This window comes from Eurytemora carolleeae, unplaced genomic scaffold (assembly GCF_000591075.1).
Source record: "Eurytemora carolleeae unplaced genomic scaffold, Eaff_2.0 scaffold1555, whole genome shotgun sequence".
Lineage (NCBI taxonomy): Eukaryota > Metazoa > Arthropoda > Copepoda > Calanoida > Temoridae > Eurytemora > Eurytemora carolleeae.
This window is the reverse complement of record NW_019397474.1, coordinates 12,528-37,104: the sequence shown is the minus strand read 5'-3', so window position 1 is coordinate 37,104 and position 24,577 is coordinate 12,528. Positions and strand designations below refer to the sequence as shown.

Genomic DNA, 24,577 nt, shown 5'->3' with positions numbered 1-24,577 from the left:
GTAGCTACTATCTATTTAGAGAATACACATGACCGGAGCTAGCATGTGTTCTTACCTGAGAGAATACACATGACTGGAGCCAGCACCAGCATCAACCTGACCATGACCCCGGCGAAGTAAACGGAGAAGACTCCGTACAGGATGATGAAGATGTTGTGATCGGTCAATCTAGAAAAAAAAATCATTTTATGTTGTGATAATTTATCATTTCAATCAATAATCATACCTAAATTCTCTCAAGTAAAATAAAAAGTTAGGACAAGGTTTTCTGGGTAAATCCAGAAAATTGTGACATTTGGACTGATGGCGCCAAAAAAAATATTTCAGAAGCTTCGTTAGAAACTTTTACGAAAAAAATCTGGAAATCTAAGAATTTAAAAAGAAGAAAATAACAAAATGTTTTTAATTCAAATTTTATTAAATCATTTCCAAGATTCGCAGCTAGGTAGTCAGGATTGGCATGAAAAAAACCAGCCCAAAAAACCCACTCGAATTTTTTTTAATAAGTGGGCTTTTTTGTGTTTTATCGGTTTTTAGAACTGTATTGATTTTTAGGAGTTCACTGCACTAAAACTGACACATTCATTCATTTCATTTATACCAATGATCTTAACAAAATGAATATTGTTCAAATATTAAGTTATTTAAAAAAAATATTAAATCAATCAAAGTAGTCAACCTTGTTGATCTGGACTTCACTTGAAGGTTTCTGGTTTGAGACCAGACAAATCCAATTGTGGAAAACTTTTGAAGCAATAGATCATCTGCATGCAGTGATTGTTTTTTTATTGTAAAGATATAAAGTTCCTTTGTCATTTTTATGTGTGAATGAGCTGAAGTTTTTAGGTATTTAACAGTGGTCTTTCTTCTTGTAAGTATTAATTAGTATGAATTTTAGTAGGTTTATTTAGTAGTTTATACTTTCAAATTGAAAAACCCCAAATGCCACAAACAAAAACCAATAAAATCCACTGGGCTGATTTTTTCAAACCCTGTAGTTTTTACTAAACAGACTGTAATTATTCATCTTGATAACCTCATTGGAGAACAAAGATGCGTGGTGATTATCAAATATTATTATTATCATTCAAGCGTACTTAGAAAAGCAGTAGTAGAGGCCAGCAGGAAACAGGAAGGTTAGAATCTGTAGATCAAAGTAGAAAGACGACCAAGAGGTGGGCTGATGCTCTGTTTATTCAACAAATAATCAATTTCTGGGAATTGACTCACATGTGAATTATTTTCATTATCATTCCGAAAAAACGGGAGGTCCACTATGCTATTAGAAAAACCATTATNCAGAGATAGTATGTGAAGAGCATACAGAATATAGCTATTCCTTCGTTATCATAGGAACCAGCCACAGATCTAGATAATTATTAATAACTAGAAATTCAGGGCGCTTCGCCCCCTTCTTTCTAGGCTATTTGAGGATGGAGATTGGAGAGGGGTGAAAGGGAATGATAAAAACCATATTTCATTCGAAAATACCAGAAATTGATTGATTTATTAATTTCCTGAAACACTGGCAATAATAGGAATATTATTCTTAGCATAGCTTGGATCCAGTAGGGAGTAGAATCTTCCAGTCCACGGGGCAACCTTGAGTAAATCAAATCAAATCAAAAGGCTTAGGGATCGTTTGAGGGTCCCTCGTACATGACGGAGTTTTAATTTCTGCTGTATCTTGGGTTTTCAGTCTGGATCTTGATATATTTCAATTTAATTTCCTTGGTCTTGCTTAGGTTCTGGAAGAAATCTGGTACATAGCCATATTTCATTATTATTATTTAGAAGGCAGGGTTATAAAAGCTACGAAAACCGTAAAGTCAAAACCAAGGAGGAGTTAGAAATAATGCAAAGAAAAATTTCATTAGTCAGTTTTAAAATTTAAAATAATTTTCATTAAAAAATTCTCAACCTTGCCAGACAGAGTAAGTACAGCTAGACCGATCCCAATGATAGAAGAGATGATGATGATTAAACTCTTAAACAGCAGGTTGAAGTTCTCAGTACTCAAGTTAGCTCTAAAAATTAGATGATAATAATAAAAAATTTAACACAAAATGAATATTGATGACCGTTCCTTCTTTGAAACCTTTTTTGTTCTTTCCCATCCCTTTCCCATCCCGTTCCCATTCCCCATCCCTTTTCCATCCCTTTACCATCCCGTTCCCATCCCGTTCCCATCCCGTTCCCCATCCCATCCCATCCCATCCCATTGCATCCCATTGCATCCCATTGCATCCCATTGCATCCCATTCCATCCCATTCCATCCCATCCCATTCCATCCCATTCCATCCCATCCCATTCCATCCCATTTCATCCCTTTCCACCATACTTCCCATCATGTCACATCCCTTCCCATCATGTCACATCCCTTCCAATCATGTCACATCCCATCCAATTCTATCATGTAACATGCCATCATGTCAAATCCCATCACATCATTCCAACATATTTTCAATATTCCAATATTCAGAATAGGTTATTGTAATCACAAATATTTCTTATACAAATGGAGTAACGTCTGCAAAGCATGTATATTGTATAGTCATATAGAAGACCGGGCTGCGTCAGTTGTATCTCCTTTCTATTTAATACTCCTTGATCCTATCGCATCCCGTCTTCTACTACCTGATATAATTCACGAATGCCAGGATCTGACAGAGACCGAAAACTCCAAGAGCAAGCATGTGTTCACTGGTCTGTACAGGTTGGAACCCAACAAAAGAAATCTAAATAAAATTTTTAAAAAATTATGAGATTCACTGAGACAATTCTTGCATTCGAAATAAAGAGCTGTAAAACATGTTTTCCACAAAAAATCAGTAAATACATAGTTGGTTTCATTACGTAATAGAACTAAGAGGAATTAAAAAATCAAATAATGACATTTTTAACCTATTCCACTCTCCCTATGCCAGGAACCCCGCTTACAAAATAAGCGTACATTGTACACTTATAACAGTACACTGTACGATGTAAACTGTACTGCAAGTAAATGTTATTTGTTTACAATTTTGTTGTTGTAGTCATTGATCCAAGAAGCGTACATGGTCATGGACATTGGTTGCGAAGTTCTTTTGGTCATCAACTAAATGGGGTAAGGTTCACGCACAGAGATATTTATAACTGTCTCAAGGACACAGCAGACTTTGTAAAACATACTCCATTATTACATCACCCTGGCCTATTTGCGTTTCGGCACGTTTTATTTGTTTACAATAAAACTACTAAATGTTGTACCTGCATGGATAGAAGAGTACCCAACGTATAAACTGTGGAGAATGCAACATAAATCTTGTGAGAAAACCGTCCGCAGACCATCAGAACTACAATTAAGCAGAGATGGCTAAACATGGGTAAAATAATAGGTTTGGTTGAGTTTTGTATTTCTTAAACTTGCTATTTTGTTGTGATTTTCAACTAAGGGTGATTAGAAAAAAATTATGAAGTTTACTTGAAATATTTACTACGGTTCTGTATTTTGTATTGTTATGTTTATCATGAACCCTGAGAGCGGTTTGAGGTTCCATTTATTGTAGGGTTCCCTTTCAGATCTTGTCTTTATTTCTTTTTATTATTTCTTATATATATTTTTTTACTGTATTGTTTATCTTGTTTATCTTGTTTTCTTTATTCTGTATTCTGAATTTTGTATTTTGTAATCTGAATTTTGTGTTCTGTGCTCTGTGTTTTGCGTTCTGTGCTCTGTGTTCTGTATTCTGTATTCTGTATTCTGTATTCTGTATTCCGTATTCCGTATTCCCTATTAGTATTCTCTGTTCTCTGTGTTCTGTGTTGTGTTCTCTGTGTTCTGTATTCTGCATGATGAATCTGAGTTCTTTATTCTGCAGCATCTAGATGAAATCACAGGGTTTAGGTTTGCGTCACTGTTTCAGATATTTCAGGTGTCTATTGTCTTCTGGCTGTGTCCTAGCGTCAAGTATTCCTACTTCTTGTGTCTTGTATTCCTAATTTCTGGTATACCTAGTGTCTATTCTCTATTGTCTAGTATACCTAGACTCCTAGTGTCTATTGTCAATTGTCTAGTATACCTAGACTCCTAGTGTCTATTGTCTAGTATACCTAGACTCCTAGTACACGTCTAGTATACCTAGTATATGAATATAAATAACATTGATCAGGAAAACATACCTATTGTCTAGTGTCTAGCATACCTAAAGTCTAGTGTCTATTGTCTAGCATACCAAGTTTCACGTGTCTAGTATACCTAGTACATGAAGAGGGATGATATTGATCAGGAAAACATATCCTCCCCATGAAGAAACCATGTAGAAGTAGGCTACAGAGCACAGAGCAGACCAGTAAATGTATCCTTAAATTAAAAAGATTACATTTATGAAATTTTTCAGTAACAAAACTATGAAACCCCAACACACATATTTTCTTTTCTTATACACACAAAGTAAAAGAGTTCAGAAACCTATACACAATTGATTTAGTTTTTCTTTTTACATTCATGGCTCCAAACAACTGTAAACATTTTGAGATCTGTGCCAAATCATTAAGGACACAATTCATAAACCATGTTGAATGGTGAGCCAAGCTCAAAATTTAAATGTGTAAAATGTTTAGGTCTTATTGAATGAATGAATAAGAATGTGATCTGCAAGAAGCCCCATGTTATTATTAAAGTCTCATTCTGTGTTGGTACAGCATATTTGAAAGGAAAACATCATAAAAAAAGGAAAATAAAACCATTAAACACGTGACGAACCTGTTTTGACAGCCTTGATCCAGAGATAGTATGTGAAGAGCATACAGAATATAGCTATTCCTTCGTTATCATAGGAACCAGCCACAGATCTAGATAATTATTAATAACTAGAAATTCAGGGCGCTTCGCGCCCTTCTTTCTAGGCTTTTAGGGCGCTTCGCGCCCATCTTCTATTTAAACTTTTAATTGCGGCTTTATCTGTGAGCATCTTCTCTTTGTACAGTATAAAACAAAAACAAAAAAGTTTGCGGATTTCATAATATTTTTTTACAGAAGCAGCAACAAATCCAGTGTTTGACCTTCTAATGACCTCTTACGACCTCGAATGACCTAAATGACCTCCAAAAATGAAAATGTTTTAACCATTTGTTCAATTTTATCCAGAAATCTCCATAGGTTTTTAGTATTTTCTGGATTAGAAGGTTAAACACTGGATTCCTAGCTTTCATTTGATATGCTTAAAGCAATATTTAAAACATTTTCATTATTGAGGTAATTTTAGGTCATTAGAGGTCATCAGGATGACCTCCTGGATTTGTTGCTGCTACTGCATTCCCTGGGTTTATCGCTTTCATTTGATATGCATAAAGTCATTGTTAAAATATTTTCGATTTGGAGGTCACTTTAGGTCATTAGAGGTCGTTAGAGATCATTTGAAGGTTGAACAGTGGATTCGTTGCTGCTCCTGTATTCCCTGGATTCCCAGCTTTCGTTTGACAATCATAAAGCCATAGTTAAAAACATTTTTTATATTTTTGGAGGTAATTTAGGTCGGTCGTGAGAGGTCAATTGAAGGTCAAACACTGGATTCGTTGCTGCTACTGTATTCCTGGGGTTCCTAGCTTTTATTATATGCATAAAGCCATAGTTAAAACATTTTCATTTTGGGAGGTCATTTAGGTCATGGAATCCCCAGACCGCCTATTGGTTCAGAAATGAGTGTTTTCCACCAGTATTTAAAAAAAGATAGATAATTTTTTTACAATACATTTCAACAAAAAATTAAAATCTTAAATTTTCTTCCTTTATGGAGATAATGGAATACATATATACCCTTAAAACATATTTGCTTTCTCAACCTTGAAATAAGAGTTTTTTGTGTAAACGTTTTAACATATTTGCTTTTCAACCTTGAAATAGGAGCTTTTTGTGTAAACTTTTTAACATATTTGTTTTTTCAATCTTGAAATAAGAGCTTTTTGTGTAAACTTTTCAAAAACAAATTTCGTAAAAAACAAGGACCCCATTCACTTTTGCTGGCAAAGATTTGTTATTTATCGAAGGAGAGTTACTTGAAATACAATAATTATATAAATGTTCCCAGACCTTGAGATGTATCCTGGAACTATAGCAATCATCCCTGCAGCGCAGAGTCCTGCCCCTACACTGTGTAGCTCGCTGGTCAGTAGGTAGGTCATGATAGCGGTCAGACTGGAGAACAACGGCGCCAGGAATACACAAACCTACAATATTCGTCAAAACAAGTTTAACCTCGAAAGTTAGAGATTTTTGAATGAGGAGTAATTGAACTTGGTATGGCTATTTAAACGACTTTTTCTAAACCTAGTGATGCAATCTTTTACAGTTCAAAAGAATTCATTTTTTTCAGATTGATGCTTATAATTTTTTCAACTATTTATTCAATTTTAATAAAACTATTACTAAAAAGTAAAAAGTGACAAGCATATCCACCTCTCTGACATCTAGTGTGATATTGAGTGAGTTAAGAAGATGGTAGATAGCGCTAGCTGTTACCATCAGTCCAGGATATATAGTACCACCAATTATCCTTCCTAGTGGATACCTATACAGATATATATTCGTGGATGAATATATTGACAAGAAAATCCAGAAAAAATAATTCTTGTGGATGGCATACTCTCCTGTCTATTTAGGGAACTTAAGGGATATTTTACTTCTACACCTTGTACATGTAAAAACTTGAAATAATTAGGCTTGCTGTTTAAGGATCAATTTTATTTTAGAAATTTGATGTTTGAGACCGAAATACCGCAGTCTCACACCTGGGCGTTATTTAACGCGACACCGGGTACTCACCAGGCCCTGTCATCGAACCAATTGTGGAAGGAGTAGAATCCCTTTTCTGCTAGATACTTAGTAGTACGGTAGTTGAAGTAGGGATCAAACTCATGGATCACAGATTCAAACCTGGATGGAACAAACAATAATTGAGGATTTTTAAAGGTCAAAAGGGACACATAGTACAAGGGTCACAGTATCCAAATATTAACGAAAACAGTATTCAGGCCTGAGTACAAATAAGAGCTTGGTTAAGAAAACTTTTAAGAAAAGATATTGAAGAATCAAAAAAGGTCACAAAGCTCAAAGTGTACGGACCTAAGTACAGAGAAGAGCCTGGTTAAAAAACCTTTTCAGAACTTTTAAAAAAATCAAAAAAGGTCATAAAGTACAAAAGATCACAGTGTAAGAGCCTGGTTAAGAAAGCTTTTAAGAAAAACTAAAAAAAGTCAATGGCCAAACAGTAAAAAGGTCACAGTGTACGGACCTGAGTACAGAGAAGAGCCTGGTGGAGAAGGCAAGAACAGCTGATATTGAGAGAATACTGAGCTTAAGTAAGGACTCTTGCTTCTCTACGCTAAACCGACCCAAGGCCGGCAGGACAGGCCCCGACATTCTTCTTCTGAAAACATAAAAAATATAAATTTATATTTCTCAACGGTCCGGTTACATAACGATGAGAGCAGTGAAATTTGTAAACATTGAGCATAAACAATGGCAAGCTTTTAGTAAACCAGAGGAGGGGTACAATGTACATATCTTATAAAAATACAGTTTTCATTCACTCAATAGGAAGATTCCAGTGAATAAAATCCATTTATTTTGATGTGGATCCGGATATTAGATTCCGCTTATGAAAAACTCTTCATTTTAAAGTAAATTCTTATAAAACTGAAAATCCATGAAATAACATTTTTACAGATCCAGGATCCGGCTCCTCAGTACGGTTCTTATAACGAAAACTTTTTAATAAAGTAATTTGAAAAATTAAAAAAAAAATACCCCTGTAGTAAAAAAAAACCCTCAAAACCTACAATGGCTATGGGGTTAAATTGAAATTTTTTAAGTATAAGGCAAAAGTTGATATCACAAACCTGGGACAGTATGAAGGCTCCAGGATAAGATGTAAACATAGCGTTTAAATAAGATTTTTTAATGGCTTTCTGAATGGATTTAATGAGATTTTTCAGTTCGCATTTCTTTAACTTTAAAAAAAAGATTGAAATTTTATAGAATTTAAAGGAGTAAATAATGATTAAAAATAATTATAACATATATCTATACCGAAAAACTCTGTGATTTTTAGTTAGTATTCTCAACTTTTTCAGATTGTTGAATGAGCTTCATCGGAACTAGTAAACTTTGAAGGATTTCTTAAGTTCAACTTTCGTGGATTTTCTAGTTTCCAGAATCTTCTAGATCTAACAAATCTCGGTGATGAGCCCGGCAGCGATGGTGTGCCCACCTGTTCTCATCATGAACCTACCCAGCTCCCTGTTCTCCTTGTACACCTCTATAGGGATGGGCTTAAGAACAGTTATCTCCACCATAGCAGAGCAGTTTCCGGCCAGACAACGAGGTTTCTTCTTCTCAACTTCTCCAGTAGCCTTGTTGAGTAAGGAAAGGAGTTTAGAGACAGTTCCTTGTTCAGATACACAACCATAGTGGAGAACCATCGAGAAACCTGAAAACAAAAATGAGCATTAAGCAAGGAAAAGCAACATTTTCACCTCATACTTGAGGTTTTAGACTTGATTTTTGCTAAGATACTATTTTTATTAAATGCATACTTTTCCAACCCCCCTTTCATTTATTTAAAATTCGGTGATGTAGAGTAAAAAAAGTAGATGTTAGTTCCAAATTTATTAAAAATACATTTCGGTCTGGATTGACCCTCGTCAGTTCTAACGATAGAATAACCATCAAAATCGATAAAAAAAAAATAATTTTTAAAAACCTCGAGAAAATAAACAAACAAAAAGATTATTTAAAAAAAATTTGGCTGTCAGATGAACATAAGGGAAACGAACTCAGATTATGAGATGAAAAAGAGATAACTTGAAAATATTCACTTTAAAAAAAATGTTTTAAGACAATTATTATTCCTTGAGATTGTTTCTGTCCAAAAGATTAAAAAGAAGCTGTATGTGTATGAAGTTGTGGTGGGGGTTGATTTACAATTAAATAAAAACTAATTTTTTCTGTTCATTCCTCTGAGTTCAGTCATAAAATCTCTAATGTATTTAGATTCTCGTACTTCAAGTAAACTTCTCCCGTGGTCCCAAACCTTCTCTAGAACGCTAACTTTTAGATGGTAAGAGTTCATGTCCAGGAAGGTTAAAATGTTCTCCTGTAGGCTGCTTTGTATGAAGATTTCTAATGTAATCAATATGTTCTCTCACTCTTTCATCTAAAGGTCTTGTTGTCTGTCCTATATATTGTAGTTTACACTGCTCACATGTAATACAGTAAACTACATTTCTGGTCTTACAGTTGAAAGCTCCATTAATCTCATTCTTCTTGCTGGTATTCGAGGATTGTTCAAGGCTCTTTCGCAATTTAAACCACAAGGCTACATACCAGGTATTAGCTTCTTTGGCCTCATTCTAGGAGAATCTGGAATTCTGACTCGGATGAGTTTATCATTGAGATTAGGAGGTCTCCTATAGGTAACCGGTGGATTTTGAAAAACCTCCTTCATCCAAGGATTCTGGACCATTGTTCTCCAATGTTTCTGTATGTTAGAGGAGATACAAGGCAGCTGGGGATTTAATGATAAAATAATTTACATAATGATCAAATAATCTAAATTAACAAGAAGATTTGAATTTTAATTATCTGCTGCTAAATATTAACTAAGTTCAGAGAGGAAAAATTTATAAAAATGAAGCAAGAACATTTTAAAGAAGACGTTTTCATGATTTCGTTAAATAAATTTGTGACAACTATACCTTTAGTGATTGGAACATCAATATTGAAGACGACCACCCTGGCCTTGAACTTGGCTGAGACAGGGATGGGTTGTGAGGGATCACAGAGAACCATACCCGGAGCTAAACTGTTCTGGTCTGGACCAGTTATACCTAGAGTCACGTGATCACCGGCATACCCTGAATACAGTAGAGGTTAATATCAGAATACAAATATAAGCAGGAAAACACAGATTAAAAAATAATTTTACTTTAAAATAAGAATTGGCTTAATCTCTACCATCCGAAAAAAGTTTTGCAGAAGAAAGTACGTGGAAATTTCAGTCAGTCGATAAATTGTGTTAACATGTTTGGTAGAATCTTGCCCTTTTAGATTTTATACAATGCAGAGATGGAATTTAAAGAATTTGAGCCGCGGTTTAAATCCGCCAAAACCCGGTTTAAATTCAGCGCCGGCTTAAATCTTGAAACATTTGATACAATTTTAAGTGGAAACAACCATATTTAAACCGCGGCTTAAATTTAAACCGCCGCTCAAATTCTTTAAATTCGGCCACTGGACAATTATATCTTTATCATTTTTTTTCAGGTTTAAACAGTACCCTTGTGAATAGGACATGAATATACCTGTCTGTCCATCCATCTGATCAACAAGCACACTCTTCACAACACAGATCTAGCAAATATCATTAAACTACATTTAATAACTACAGTCATAATCAGACCCGGAATTAATTGACAGTTAATCAGGCGATTTTACATATATATATCTCTGGCGATTTTAAATGCTCAAAAAAGGCAGACCACATTTTGGAAGCGACAGGGCTAGGACTATTTGTGATTATCGTTTCATCAATCATAATTGTAAAATTAGATTTAAAGTCGTCTGATTAATTGTAAATTAGTTCCGGGTCTTTCTGATTATCACTGTAAGTAAGAAAAACTAATCATTGAGACTGTAAGTTATCCTCTCTGATCATCATGTGTACGGATTTGAACTGAGAGAGGATGCATTTTCTGAACGGTTTTTCCACAGCCCTCTCGGGAGTTTTTAGGTTGTCTATTGCCTTAGTAGAAAAGTTATAAATAGATATGAGAACATGAGAAGATGAATGGATGAGTTAATAATTGAATGAGATATAAAGCAGGATTTATGAGAAAACATAATGAATTAAAGGATGAATGAATGCATAAAGGTTTGAACAAATGAACAAATAAATAATTGAGTTATTAAATAGATGAATAAACAAAAAATAAACAAATAAGGAAAAAAAATAAGTAAATAAATATATAAATAATCAATAATTCGATAATTCAATAAATGACTAAATGACTAAATGACATGATAATTGAATGCCTGAATGTCTGAATGCCTGAATGTCTGAATGTCTGAATGCCTGAATGTCTGAATGCCTAAATGCCTAAATGTCTAAATGCCTAAATGTCTAATTGAGTAAGTGAATAAGTGACTTAGTGACTTAGTGACTTAGTGACTTAGTAACTTAGTGACAATGTGACTATGTGACTATGTGACTAAGTGATTAAGTGACTAAGTGACTAAATGTCTAAATGACTAAATGACTAAATGACTAAATGACTAAATGTCTAAATGACTAAATGTCTAAATGACTAAATGACTAAATGAATATATGACTAAATGACTAAATGACTAAATGCCTAAATGACTAAAAGACTAAATGAATAAATGAATTAATAAAGTAAATATAAGAATAAAAAGGTGAAAAGATAAATGAATCATTAAATGCATATAAGAAATGATGAGTGAATGTATAAAATAAAAGATGAATGATTGTATATAAAAAAGAAGAAAGAATGTTAATAAAAAAGGATGAATGTGTGAATGAATGAATTGACAAGAAGGATGCTGGATACATACCTGTATGAGTGATTGTCCAGAATACCATGAAGTTAATGATTGTATAGAAGAGGGACTTGTCAGATTCTCACCTTAATTAATAGATTAATCAATTACTGTTTTTTTTTGCAATTTTATTGATAAAACAATAAGTGAATACTGTTCTATGAACGAAAAAGATATAAATGAATAAATAGACAAATGCGTAAAAAATATTATAAGACAGGCTGTTTCTTTGAAAATTGTGGTTTAACTATATGGTTTTCAGATTCTGAATCAAAGTGTCAACATTTACTCATCTTTCAAGGGAACTAATCACTCGCCTCAAACTTTCATTTTTTAATCCAAATATTTTTATAGCCTGAGATGGAATTTAAAGAATTTGAGCCGCGGTTTAAATTCGCCAAAACCCGGTTTAAATTCAGCGCCGGCTTAAATCTTGAAAAATTTGATACAATTTTAAGTGGAACCAACCATATTTAAACCGCGGCTCAAATTTAAACCGCCGCTCATATTCTTTAAATTCGGCCACTGATGAGTTAACCTTTGATTTTCTATTTTAACAGCTTTATAGTGAAGATATTTAAAGACTACGATATTGCAAAGTTTTAAGAGCAAAAGAATTCCAGCTAAAGGTAAGGAATACGTTTTTTTCTGCAGATAAACTGTTTAAAAAATGATATTTCTGAAGACGGTTAGAGCTAGGTTGGAGCTAGGATGAAGTTAGGTTGGAGTTAGGTTTGAGCTAGGTTTGAGCTAGGTTTGAGCTAGGTTTGAGCTAGGTTTGAGCTAGGTTGGACCTAGGTTTAAGTTGGGTTGAAGTTGAGTTGAAGTGGGTTGAAGTTGGGTTGAAGTTGAGTAGAAGTTGAGTTGAAGTTGGGTTGAAGCTTGGTTAGAGCTAGGTTGGAGCTAGGTTGGAGTTATGTAGGATTTAGATTGGAGGTAGGTTGGAGGTAGGTTGAAGTTAGGTTGGAGCTAGGTTGGAGCTAGGTTGGAGCTGGGTTGAAGTTGGATTGAAGTTAGGTTGAAGTTGAGTTGAAGTTAAGTTGAAGTTGGAATGAAGCTTGGTTAGAGCTAGGTTGGAGTTATGTAGGATTTAGATTGGAGGTAGGTTGGAGGTAGGTTGGAGCTAGATTGGAGCTAGGTTGGAGCTGGTTGGAGCTAGGTTGAAGCTAGGTTGAAGCTAGATACCTGTAAGTCCACTGCAAGGGATGAAAACCAGATCCTTCTCTTTGAACCCGGCCTGCTTGTTCAGGAACATTCTCAACTTCTGCTCAATATCACGGAATCTCTCCTCCTAATCAATCAATCAATCTTCTTGACTTCTAGCAAATATAACGAAACCTCTCCTTCTGCACAATCATCAATCAATCTATTTCAATTTTTCCTGTGCCGGTGCGTTTAATGTGCAAACAAATATATTATTATAAAATTGATTTAAGAAATAAAAAAAAGAATTTACGAAGATGCTCGCATCGTGTCTAAATTACCTTCCAGTCTACAGTATCCAGCTTATTGACCGCTACCACTAGTTGGGATACTCCCAGTGACCTGAACAATACAAATCAAATCAATTTTGACAAACAATTCCAACAAAAAAAGATAAATCTGCAACCTCTCCCCCCTATTCTTTTCCCAAAAAGGTAACCTCAGAGGCTATCTGTCTATCTTAACCTAAAATAATGAATATATTTGTTTAAATGGGGGACGGGGCGGGAGTCTAAAATTAGATTTTAGGTCAGACCAATTAAAAAATTTACTTCAAGATTAGATTACCTGACTAATAAAGCATGTTCTCTGGTCTGTCCTCCTGCCTCGAATCCAGCCTCAAACTCACCTGAAAATCAGAATTATAGAAAAATAATTAATTAATTATTTAATTTACAAAAGTTCCAGCATAGGAGTAGGTAATTTATCTATGAAGAAATGTTTGAAAGTCTCTTTTTTCTTAAGATTTATCAAATTTGCGCAATAAACTCCTTTTTTATCTCGTGATGATACATTTTTATAATCACCCCTCAAAAAATTTCAGTAGGAAAACAACAAAATTGTAATAGTTCTGCTACTTCATAAGTTTCTATGTTTTACTCTAGCTTTTATAATTAACTCCTTACCTTATTTACTGAACACTGTAATTCAACACCTTTGAATGAGTTTCAATTTGATACATTTTACAACAGCACTACTTACTAGCTTACAAAACATTACAATGATTTATATTTCCTGATTTCTATTTCAGTCCACTGGATCCGGATTTTTATTTATTTAAATAGATCTTTTTAATCTCATGGTTCTGGATTCCATATTTCAATTCCCTGGATCCTGCCCTTCTTAGTCTCTTGAATCCAAATTCCTAATTTTCGGCCCCCTTGATCCTGGTACCTTATTTCCGTCCTCTTGATCCTGGTACCTTATTTCAGTCCCCTTGATCCTGGTACCTTATTTCCGTCCCCTTGATCCTAGTACCTTATTTCAGTTCCTGATCCTGGTACCTTATTTCAGTCCCCTTGATCCTGGTACCTTATTTCAGTCCCCTTGATCCTGGTACCTTATTTCAGTCCCCTTGATCCTGGTACCTTATTTCCGTCCCCTTGATCCTAGTACCTGTCCCCTTGATCCTGGTACCTTATTTCCGTCCCCTTGATCCTGGTACCTTATTTCAGTCCCCTTGATCCTGGTAGATTATTTCAGTCACCTGAATCCGGATTTCCATTTTTCAGTACCCTAGATAAGTCTTCCTTTTATTAATCCCCTGGATTCGGATTTTTTAATTGTGCTGCCGGGGGTTGGTATCCAGCAGTTGATATTGCAGAGGGGTCTATATCATTCATCAGATTAAGAAATTCTTCCTTTAAAAGCTGTGGAGCCATTTTTCTTCGGCATATATATGTAGGGCTTTACTTCTGGGGATTACACTTGTAGGGATTTACTGCTGGGCACCATGCAAATAGGGGTCACTTCTAGGGACCACGCAATTCAGGGGTCACTTCCAGGGACCCCGAATGTAGGGATTTACTTTTGTGACACACATAGTAGTGGAGGTTTAGCCTAGGGGGGTGCATTGTTGGCGAGGACGCCGAATATTTTTGGACACCTCCTAACGGTTGATGTGCACCCTCCTATTATAAAACCCGTATTAGAAAAAAAAATTAAAGCTTAAAATCTATATTAATCTATCCTAATTTTCTAAAAAACGATTTTTAGATTTCACAGGGAATACTCGTTATTTCAACTGGCACTAAATAAAACACACACCTGTTGTAGAATTTATTACTAGAACTGCTACATCTGCTTGATATGCACCACTGATCATATTTGGTATAAAATCTCTGTGCCCTGGAGCGTCTGAAATATTTAATAAAAGAATAAAATATATTTCAGTTTTATTTCCTCCATTAGAACTTGTGTTCTCTCAGTTTTTTGTGTGCAATTATTTCATCTTTGAATGGGATTCAATGGCCTATGGTTGTACCTATGGATGCACGACTAAGAAATTAGGCTAACGGAATTAACATGTGATAAATCAGGGGTGTACATTTTTAGAATTCTTTTATTTTTTCAGTTCAGCAAATAAAACCCAAATTTTTGTCTCCCTCAAGGGCGTATACAGGGGGGGGGCAAGAGGGGGCAGTGCCACCCTCTAGACCTGCAAAGTAGAACTCAGAGCTTTCACACTTTTCAAATCTTAAACTAAAAAGTTAAGAAATAACAAAATAGTTTTCTGTTCATTCAGTGTACTAAGAAGATTGTATTTGTGAACCAGAGCCCCAGAGCCACCATGACAGAAGTCCGAATGAAAAATCTATTTAGAATGCACATTCATCCTAATGTTTGGCTTGGCTTGAGTTTGGAGGTAGTAAAGACCATTTTTTTGGATTTAATTTTCTTTATTCATTGCACCGCCGTTTAGTAATCTTTCTTTTTATTACAAACTAGCATACTAAATACTAATTATTACTAGCATAACAGCATACTAAAGTCGATTTTTTAGAAACAATGTTTTTTTTCTGCTAGTTTTGTTTGAAAAAGAGATAAAGTATAATACATGCAATGTAATTGAACTGTATGTGTGTGTACCTTTAAGGTATCTTATACTTATGCCTGATATCCAAGAAGCCAAACGTTTTGAATTTACAGTTCAAATTTTGCCCCCCACCACCCTAGGAATTTTCAGAAAATTTACACAAATAAATCTATGAAACAGTTAAACCGATCGGCTCCAATTTTTTTGTAGACCTCACATGACCACTTGGATGGTTTATGGATGGTCCGAGTTAAAAAAAAATGCAATGACAAAATTTCGATTTTTTTAAAATCCCCGAAAAATCAATACTTTTTTGTTATTGTTTGATAATTTAAGAAGTGAAAATGCCGCAGATAGAACACTTTAAAGTTAAGATCGAAGATGCCTAGTTAAAGCCAACTAATAAAAACAATGAAGTACCAGAATAAAGAATTCACAAAGTTAGTAAGAAATATTGATGATCTGGATCGAATCCTCGCCAAGATGGATAAAACATCTCACCTAGTAATGTAATTATTCTGTGTTCCGACTCAAAAGTATGAGATCCCACATCCATCGTTATTCCTCTATTTCAAAAAACAAACATCAAAATATTTATTTATCAAATGTTGAAAACAATCTTTTCATTATTTAATAAAATTTGCGATTATTTTAGTCGTTTAACAAAATGAGTAACAATTTCTAAAAAAAATTAACTCCAAGAGATCTCCATTTTTATTAGACGCATGTCCGATTCACAACCGTAACCTTAAAACTTTTATTTGATAAATATTGTGAAAGATATCGTCGTTTTTCTAACTTAACGTGTTTTATTCTGACAATCAACTGCGCTGTTCTGTAAACTTATAGATGAAAATAAGAGAAACATGGATATCTGATTTATTCTTAAAACAACGCTTTCCAGGGTACCGTTGTGAATTTGACATACAACTCATTGAATTAAGGATCGCTTGGAATCCCGTCTACAGACCCTTCAATTGTTTGTAAATTGTTAGAATAAAGTTTGTTTCCTATTTCTCTCTTCATCAGTTTCGTCTAAAACCCAGGCGAACATAAAACTTTGTTTCCCGACCTTCTTGGAATCCTTTAAAGGGAGTGTTCGCGAAAAATGAAAGGGGGTATAGGCTTAATGCGATAAAAAAGCGCTTTTGATCGCTATACCCCCTTTCATTTTTCGCGAACACTCCCTTTAATAATAAATAATAAATAAAATAGAGAACATCTAATAAAATTCAGTGTAAATATCATTATTCATTACTTACATAAAAAAAGCTGAGAGTCTGTTAAGGGCAATGAAAAAAAATAGAGCCAAAAACATTAAAAAAATATATATCATTTGTTTGGCAATAAAAAAAAACATCTTAGAATATCAAAGAAAAATAAGTGGAACAAATTTTTTGATTGTTTACGCCTATGACCATTCGGACCGATGTGGACAACAGGATTGACATTTCATAAAAAAAATTGAGGTATGCGCTGTGGGTATAAGAATTTGGTAATCGTAATTTATATCTCTTGATGTTATTACTTATGTGAAAATACCTTTTCGTATTTGTGAAGAAGTTTTTGTGAAACATTTCCGAGTTTAAATAAAAGATGACCCATTAGTGTACTCTTGCCACTATCTACATGACCTAAAATATAAAACTAATTATCATATAATAGTTTTAAACTTTTTAGTTTACATGTTAGTTGTCGAAATGTTGAAAATGATTCACAAGTCTGACCAAAACTTCAATTAGAAATAAGCAATAACTATAAAAAAAATATGAAAATAAGAGATTTAAAGATTATAACATTAACGGCTTTAAGGTAGTGGGAAANCATTAACGGCTTTAAGGCTGTGGGAAAAATATATGAAAATAAGAGATTTAAAGATTATAACATTAACGGCTTTAAGGCAGTGGGAAAAATATAAGAAAATAAGAGATTTAAAGATTGTAACATTAACTGCTTTAAGGCCGTGGGAAAAATATATGAAAATAAGAGATTTAAAGATTATAACATTAACTGCTTTAAGGCCGTGGGAAAAAGCAGCGTTGCTGCGAACTGACTTTAAGGTCACTACATCAAAAATAAAAACGTTGAATACTACTGCAATTTTTTCATTAAAATAAAAATATATTTCATGGATTTTTATTACTTTTCCTAACCCATTTGGTAAAGAGATTACTAGAAAACTGTGGAATAGGAAGACAATATTAGGGCAGTACTGAATTTGATGTTGTTACAAAGCATATAGCTTTACTAGTAAGTTATAAAATCACTTATTAATTGAATTGGGCATACACTACAATTTTCTGTGCCTCGTGTTCATAAGATTATCTAAAGTCGTATCGTAAGTCTAAAATTCGACTTCTTATTCTAGAGTTTTCTGGTCATTAATTTATTAATAATAAACACACCAACAACGACGAGATTTAAAACTTCCTTCTTGTTTCCTCGATCAGTTTTAAACTTCTCTGATGCGTCTATTTTCTCCTTCCGCATATTAACCTAGAATACCAAGGTTTACATTCATATCTTTATTTTTACTAGCTTGAGAACACTGCGTTGCACAATTAGTTACTCCAGCCATTTACCCGCGATTGTTTGAAATTACGATTTTGGACGCAATCAACTAAGAATCTCAAAACTAAGCTAAGAACATTCCCTTGGTTCTCCCGAGTTTCCAATTTTAAGGCCAATCGGTTAAGGGGTTCCTAAGTTATGATTGGATATACAAACAAACATAAAAACACCCATACAGAGATTACAACTGTATATATAAATATAAAGAAGATAATTTGATTAATTTTTAATAAGCTAAACGTATCAGGGGTATATATATTTTCATGAAAATTACATGAATTTTAGGGTAAAAGTATCTGAACAATGTGGGGGTGAGTTGATGTTAAATTTTTCATTTTCTCCCATATCTTAAACCCGAGGCAATTATTGAAATTTAAACCCCTGGATTCCTTTTAGCTGACCTGTTTGAGTGGGGTAGCTAAGCCAGGGGCTGGAGAACTAGATCTGGTTTCCAGTTTATCCTAAACCAAACCAAGCATATACAAGAATATTATAGAATTTATCCGTTCCCCAAACGGGATATTACTGCAGAGACGAGTGTGTGGAATTTATTCTTTTTACATTTAAAGTTTGAGGAAACTTAAAAATCGTTTCATTATTAACTAATTAATTAAATATTTAATTCATGGAATATATTTCACGATCTTACGGTCGTCGTTCGTCCTTTTAGGGTAACCAGCGAACATTCACATACATTCTTTTGAATCATAAATAATCGTTCATGTTTTCTCATACTTATCTTTTTTTGTATTATTCTTTTTTCTGAAATATTTGAGCACTCTTTTTAATAATTTTCCCTTTCGCCATTTTGTTTGAACTTCTCCCAACTTATTTTTCTATTTTTTTTACTTATGCCATCATTAGGACCATTTCTGATATTGGCAATAAATTTCTTAAATAACTTTATTTATTCAATATTCTCCAAAAATTTTCCTTTCATGTTTTATTCTTTGGTTCATTTTTTCTTCCATCGCTTTTTTTCTTATATAGATCTAATTATCTTTTTGTCACACTTTTTATCCACGACAAAAATGTGTACCTGAATATTTAAAGTGTCGATTTTTGGCATAGGTGAATTCGACCGGGATCTTTTCTTTTCAATAAACTGTACATAATTTATTCAATACTTCAAAATTGAAAACATTTTATCCAAAATTAAAGACGTTTTTTATAAACCTTTAATTTAAGATTGCCCTAAAAGATTTGCAACATTTTCAAAAATGTGTTTTACTATCTCTAGTTTAAATATCAATTATTTAATCGATTAATCGAGTTTTTAGAAACAATGTTTTTCTGCTATTTTTGTTTAATAATTGCAAGATAATTAGACTATGTGAACCTTTAAAGTATCTTATACTTATGCCTGAAATCCAAGAAGCCAAATGTTTTGAATTTACAGTTCAAATTTGCCCCCCCCCCCCTAGGAGCTCTTAGAGGGGGAGCATAATTTTTTGCCTCTTTCGCCTCCCCCTAGATTTATTTCTGTGTACGCCCTTGATAATTTTTTTGGATATGTGCCCATGGAACCTCGCAAATATGATATAATAATAATCTTATGAGGATAAAAATGCAATAATGGAATTACATTATTACATTTTTTTCCTTATAAATTATCATATTCTTAAGTTTTCAGCTCTGATAGAACAATAAATATCGTCGTTTCGAGAATTAGGGGGTTTTCGCTAACAATAACCCTCAGGCCGAAGTCCAAAGGAATTACAAGCATGCTCTCTCTATCTTGTCATTCAACGCGGCATGCACGTAACTCCTTTTGGCTTCTCCCTCAGGGTTATTGTGAACGTAAAACCCCTAAATTCTGAAAAGACAACATCTAGTGTTCTATCTGTATAGTTATTAATCTATGCCCAAAAGTCACAACTTTTTTCAAATAAATCTCGAAATCAAGCATTGATCTCAATCCTTTGCAGACCTATGGAATAATTTAATTTCTCTTCGATATCATCAAATCTAAAAGTGTCGATATTTGATATCAAGATCAATCGTTCTGACCTCAGAAGTAAAAAGTTAACAAAAAGACAAACAAATACGAAGATTGAATGGATTCCTTTTCAAAAACTTGTTTTTCCAGAGTAGGAGTTGGAGTATTAAACCCAACAGCAACAGGAGTAGTTGGAGTATTAAATCCAACAGCAGTCCCTGATGTTATCGTTTTTATAACGGGAGGTGGCGCCAAGCTTCCAAGATTTAATCCTTCAACCTTAACAATAAAATATGTTTTTTTAATCGACTTACAGATCACTCATTAATTAAACAATAAAAAGTAAAACTAACTAATTAACTAAAAAATCATAAGATGACATTTAACACTTATTTTAAGACTTTAGATGTTTCAAATAGTTTTAAAGATTATTTGAATGAATAAAGAATATATCCGAACTAAACCTTAAGTGATGCGGGTTTTAAAAATGATTCTTTTTCAGATTTATTTTCGAGAAGATGGTTTAGAGCAATCTCTGCATTAAAGCCATTGTTCACTACACAACACAGAACTTATTTTCTTATTTTGAAAAATATTTACTTATTTAACCTAAAAGCAGGGGTATCTAACTTAAAGGAGTATGAGAATAATTGGGAACAAATAAAAAAGTTGGACACAAATACTAAGTTTTTTCACCCCTTGATACACAAGTAAGCAAAAAAATGTATTTCCCCTAAAATACATTTTTACCAAAAAAAATCCGCTACGCTTACACATACCTAAAGTTGAGAGATGAGGGAAAAACAATTTTGCAAGAAATTTTATAAAAGAGAGAGTATTTTTTCCATGTTTTAGAAGAAACTTTAAATAGTAGAAGTTCTGTTTATGTTCCTAACGCTTGTTTAATGGTTTGTTCTGGTATAGTTTCCCCAGTAATATCCAGGATATAATCCAACCCAGAGTTTAATTTGACCATATCCTCACTCGACAATCCACTAGTATCAAATCCTAAATAATACATAGCTCACAACACAAGCAGTATAAAGAAATATTTAATATTGTGATTAAACTTCCATTAATAAAAAAATTTGCAAATTCTATAAAAATTTGTATGTATTAATTAAACATCAGTGCTAAAGATTTATTTCGTTTAGAGGCTTGGAGAGGAATAATCAATTCTTTTTTAATTTTCTCCTTTCAACTAATTTTTTTATCAAGACTTGCAAGTTTTAATTTTGGCAAATTTTTGTGATTAATAAAAATCTATCTTTGGAAGAAATTAAATACATAATTTAGATTGATTTTACCTGAATCCATTCTTGACAATTTTTTACTAGGTGGAGATTCTGAATTATTATCTATCTCTAGGTTGAAACCTGCCCCACTCCCTCCAGGTATAGGCCCTACATAGATATTAAATACTAGGTGTTCTGTATTATTTAACTCTAGGTTGAAACCTGCCCCTCCACCTCAAGGTTTAGGTCCTAGATAGATATTAAATACTAGATGAAGGTTCTGTATTCTCCATCTCTAGGTTGAAACCTGCCCCACTCCCTAGCTAGAATAGATATAAATAGGTCCCATATAGCTATTAAGAGCTAGTAAATTGAAAAGATAAGTAAGCCATCTTTTTAAAGAACCCAGATCGCCAGATCCCTTAAAATTTGAGGTTCCAAAATGTTATGGGTCCCAAGCTGTACCTGCTCCGATCTCCAGATCCATCTCAAACTCCGCCTGGTCCACTAGACTAGAGGCAGAAACCTGGAAAATATGGCAGTACATTTTTTCAGTAATACTCCGGACTCCTACATTCGATGTCAACAGAGGAAGTTAGTTGTCTGAACAAGGGCTGTCCTAAAGACATACGTAGAGGGACTACAGTTTGGCCGCTGGATATCTCACGTAAGATTTTTATCTGATAGATAGATAATTCGGACGCACACAGTCGGAGACATCAGGAATTTTCAAAAGTTGGGGGGTGATTAAAAATGGATTAAGAACATTTCGGCATTTGACATAATTGTTTAACAATTTTCCCAATAAGATATTTTATTTCACTAAAAACTTAAACTATGTCGAGAAAAAGACTTTTAAAGAGAAAATGTGCTCTATATTGGCAAAAGAGAGAACTAAATTCAAAAATTAAAAATACTAGCTACGTGTTATTCCATATTTCGACATATTTTTCTGTTCGTCAAAATTTCAATATTAAATTTATTTCAAATCACCTGAGTGCCGAAAAAAGAGGACATTTTTGGAGTTGTTCCACTTTGACCTCTGTTAAAAACATATTGATTCTCCATACTTCTCGATAGCCCTCCCTCCTCCTAAAAAATACAATAATCAAATAAAGTACACTTTTAATTTTTTTATCTTTTCTTCACCTAATATCAAGAAACAACATTTTTTAATTACTGTTAAGTTAAAAGGTCCCTTTTTCTGAAGCTAAGAGGTTAGGCGTTGTGGGAATAAGAAGCTGGGGGACCGAGTACTGAATATGAGGAAGCAGCGCCCGGTAAGGCGTTCTAAAGTGTCCGGGCGTGAGATAATTCCCGGGTAGTGGGGCACTTCTTGATTATTTGGACACTTATCCCAATGTACACAGGTTGCTCAGAAGGCCAACCAAGTCTTAGGTCATATGACAAGAGCCTTCCCTTTCAGAGACCGTTTCACCTTGATCAGACTCTATAAACAATATGTTCGCTGTCATCTTGAGTTTGCATCCTGTGTCTGGAATCCATGAACTGCAGATTGTGATGTTTTAGGAAGAGTTCAGATGAGAGCAGTCTCCTTTGTGTCTGGATTAAAGGGATCAACCGTCGTTTAATGTGAAACGAATATTTTTAATAAGTTAACATATTTTTAAATTTGTGGTTTAAGACCAAATACAGTATCCGGACATTGTCTAACGCCCAGACACTTTATAACGTGACACCCGCCCTTAGACTTTCCTAGCCGCGGCTCACGGGCGTCAATCTGTCCTAGCCAAAGCGCTCGTCCAATTTGGTTGAAGTACATTAAATCATGATCTAAAATGTCATGTTTGGGGTCTGTTCTAGAAAACGATTTTTGGACTCCCCTCCAGAGGTGTATTCAGGGGGGGGGGCTATAAGGGCTAAGCCCTACCCCCCTGGACCAGTAAAATCTAATGATTTAAGGCGGTTTTCAGGCCCCAACTGGAGAGAAATAAAAATTTAAGCCCTTGGACAAAATCCTGAATACGCCCCTGCTCCTATCAATTTTCTACATGACTAATATCCATTATTTATCGACAATATTAATATTTATTTTGTATTATTTCAGGGTTAGGTTAGGTTAAGATAATTTCTAGTCCGAGCGCTGCGGCTTGGAGGAGGCCAAGCGCTACAGCCATATGACCATATATATACATGTGTTACATGTAAGATGAATGTACAAAATTGATAGAAGTGGGGAATGAGGGCCCAGGGGGGGGGGGTCCCAAAACCGCTAAATTCCTTGAGAACGAATTTTGGACCCCCCCCCCTCATAACAATTTTGTATGTGGATCTTACTGGTAACACATGGATATAATTGATCATATTGCAGCAGCGCCCGGCCCCCTAGCCTGTGCTAGCCGCAGCGCTCGGCCCTCTAGCCAATCCTAGCCGCAGCCTAACCTAACCTAAAATAATAATGAATTGCTATTCATGTAAAACTAATAAGATATGTTGAATATCTTCTATCAATTTTGTATATGGATAACACATGAATATATAATTGATCATGTAGCTGCAGCGCCCGGCCCCCTAGCCTGTCCTAGCCGCAACGCTCAGCCCCCTAACCTGTTCTAGCCGCAGCCTAACCTAACCTAAAATAATAATTAATTGCTATTCATGTAAAACTAATTAGATATGTTTTAATATACTTTGATATTTGTTGTGTACATGTCAGAAAATTACTTTAAACTCTAGTTGTTCGAATTAATGTATAAACTATTTATCATAAGATAAATTCGCACCCTAATCTCTAATAGTTCTCCTAAAATCTATTTAATTGAAATGCTTTGTTAACATTATAAAAAATTAGATGGAAAAAATAATCAAAACAGCCAAGAGCTATTTTCCATCTAATTGCCTTATACTCGTACTGTCAATATAATCATCTATTTGTAATTGTAAACTCGTTCTGTACACAGATACATGTATTTTAGGTATAAACTTTATCTTATCTTATNCCCCAAAAATTGTTCTCAATAACAGACCCTGTACTCCATTATAATTATTGGAGCCCTGTATTTACCCCGTATGATGTCCCGTAAGAAGACCCGTAATCCTCATCTTCAGAATATTCATCTTCCGCGTTTTGATAAAATCTGTGTCGGGACATTTTTAGCTTTTCATTCGATAATATTTCATCTTAAATGAAAAAGATTAATCCACGCTAGTCCATAACAGTAATAAAAACAATTATACTTTATGTTTTGAAGTTAAA

General features: G+C 34.1%; 2 protein-coding genes across 2 annotated transcripts in view; both read right to left on the bottom strand.

The window, feature by feature from the left end:
• The window catches only part of LOC111714480 (dolichyl-diphosphooligosaccharide--protein glycosyltransferase subunit STT3A), a 14,175-nt gene extending 6,766 nt beyond the window's left edge, over positions 1 to 7,409 (bottom strand). The window contains exons 1-12 of the mRNA XM_023489601.1: positions 7,273 to 7,409; positions 6,804 to 6,914; positions 6,438 to 6,549; positions 6,072 to 6,208; positions 4,746 to 4,834; positions 4,239 to 4,343; positions 3,251 to 3,336; positions 2,639 to 2,739; positions 1,922 to 2,027; positions 1,518 to 1,602; positions 1,098 to 1,188; positions 56 to 168 (exon numbers count right to left, since the gene is read on the bottom strand). Of these exons, the coding sequence (XP_023345369.1) occupies positions 56 to 168; positions 1,098 to 1,188; positions 1,518 to 1,602; positions 1,922 to 2,027; positions 2,639 to 2,739; positions 3,251 to 3,336; positions 4,239 to 4,343; positions 4,746 to 4,834; positions 6,072 to 6,208; positions 6,438 to 6,549; positions 6,804 to 6,914; positions 7,273 to 7,400 (1,264 nt within the window). The 5' untranslated portion in view covers positions 7,401 to 7,409. The remainder of the gene's footprint in view (positions 1 to 55; positions 169 to 1,097; positions 1,189 to 1,517; positions 1,603 to 1,921; positions 2,028 to 2,638; positions 2,740 to 3,250; positions 3,337 to 4,238; positions 4,344 to 4,745; positions 4,835 to 6,071; positions 6,209 to 6,437; positions 6,550 to 6,803; positions 6,915 to 7,272) is intronic.
• LOC111714483 (HBS1-like protein) lies at positions 7,406 to 24,577 on the bottom strand. The gene is made up of 22 exons (XM_023489603.1): positions 24,386 to 24,577; positions 22,354 to 22,452; positions 21,826 to 21,886; positions 21,433 to 21,528; positions 21,017 to 21,133; positions 20,590 to 20,681; positions 20,252 to 20,404; positions 19,226 to 19,291; positions 18,588 to 18,647; positions 18,021 to 18,111; positions 17,158 to 17,249; positions 16,630 to 16,699; positions 16,117 to 16,185; positions 14,847 to 14,936; positions 13,368 to 13,428; positions 13,082 to 13,142; positions 12,783 to 12,888; positions 11,613 to 11,683; positions 10,705 to 10,782; positions 10,343 to 10,391; positions 9,737 to 9,895; positions 7,406 to 8,469 (listed from the first exon to the last, which is right to left on the bottom strand). Exons 1-22 carry the CDS (start codon positions 24,470 to 24,472, stop codon positions 8,207 to 8,209), a joined length of 2,091 nt encoding a protein of 696 aa, XP_023345371.1. The 5' UTR covers positions 24,473 to 24,577; the 3' UTR covers positions 7,406 to 8,206.

Bases quoted from the DNA above. Each gene is read 5' to 3' on its own strand.
- LOC111714483 (XM_023489603.1), bottom strand. From the start codon at position 24,472: ATGTCCCGACACAGATTTTATCAAAACGCGGAAGATGAATATTCTGAA. The intron at 14,937-16,116 runs GTGAGATGTTTT...TAAATATTTCAG, and splicing joins CAGAATAATTACATTACTAG to ACGCTCCAGGGCACAGAGAT. The intron at 13,143-13,367 runs GTAATCTAATCT...TGTATTGTTCAG, and splicing joins GAACATGCTTTATTAGTCAG to GTCACTGGGAGTATCCCAAC.